At 57.2% G+C, this 799-nt stretch overlaps 1 protein-coding gene across 1 annotated transcript in view; it reads right to left on the reverse strand.

The window, feature by feature from the left end:
• Nkx2-1 (NK2 homeobox 1) overlaps nt 1-508 on the reverse strand; it is a 6,211-nt gene extending 5,703 nt beyond the window's left edge. The window contains exons 1-2 of the mRNA XM_010632724.1: nt 245-508; nt 4-146 (exon numbers count right to left, since the gene is read on the reverse strand). Of these exons, the coding sequence (XP_010631026.1) occupies nt 4-146; nt 245-384 (283 nt within the window). The 5' untranslated portion in view covers nt 385-508. The remainder of the gene's footprint in view (nt 1-3; nt 147-244) is intronic.
• Between the last annotated feature and the right edge of the window lie 291 nt (nt 509-799).

Below are 799 nucleotides of genomic sequence, written 5' to 3' on the forward strand. Positions count from 1 at the left end.
GGCCCTGCCTGTACGCCGCCAGCGGAGCCCCGAGGCCGCCGCCCTCCATGCCCACTTTCTTGTAGCTTTCCTCCAGGGGACTCAAGATGTCAGACACTGAGAACGGAGTCGTGTGCTTTGGACTCATCGACATGATTCGGCGGCGGCTGGAGGAGGAAGGAAGAGGAGGAAAAAAAAGGGAGAGGGGGAAGGCGAAGCCTCGCTACTTTTTTTTTTCTCCCTTTGCCAAATATTCTGGTGTTACCTTAATGCCGATCTTGTTGGATGCACACGTAACGGAGTGGACCGAGTCCGCCTTAATTGGCTTGAGTGGAGGCTCGGGGGCTGCCTCCCGTTTGTTTTAGCCCGGCGCCAGGTTTTAGGCAGCCACCAGAGGCGGGGCATAAGCGCTAAAGCAACAAGACAATAGAAGCCTACATCTTGCCCGAGATAATTAGCTTACATGCTGATGACAAGGTAAACACCTTTAAGTTTCAGTTGTCAGGATTTTTAGATCAGAGAGAGGGAGGGAGGGAGAGAGGGAGAGGGAAAAGAGCGAGAGGGAGAGGGGAGAGCCAGCCAAAGCATTTCTTCCCCTCCCCGCACACCCCCATCCCCATTTTTTGTGGGGTGCGGGGGGCGCGGGGAGGAGGCGAGGGAGGGGAGGGAGGAGGGAACCGAGAGCGGGGAGGGCAGGAGGTGGGGTGGAGAGTCGCCCGGGAGGAGGGACGGTGGGGAGGAAGGAAGGTGACTGCTGCTTTGCAACCAACTTGAAGAGTTACAAAGTGGAACCACTTTCCGAAGTGGTCGGGATACCCGG

The sequence above is a fragment of the Fukomys damarensis genome, unplaced genomic scaffold, assembly GCF_012274545.1.
Source record: "Fukomys damarensis isolate Sample0158 unplaced genomic scaffold, DMR_v1.0_HiC HiC_scaffold_17, whole genome shotgun sequence".
In the NCBI taxonomy this organism is placed as follows: Eukaryota; Metazoa; Chordata; class Mammalia; order Rodentia; family Bathyergidae; genus Fukomys; species Fukomys damarensis.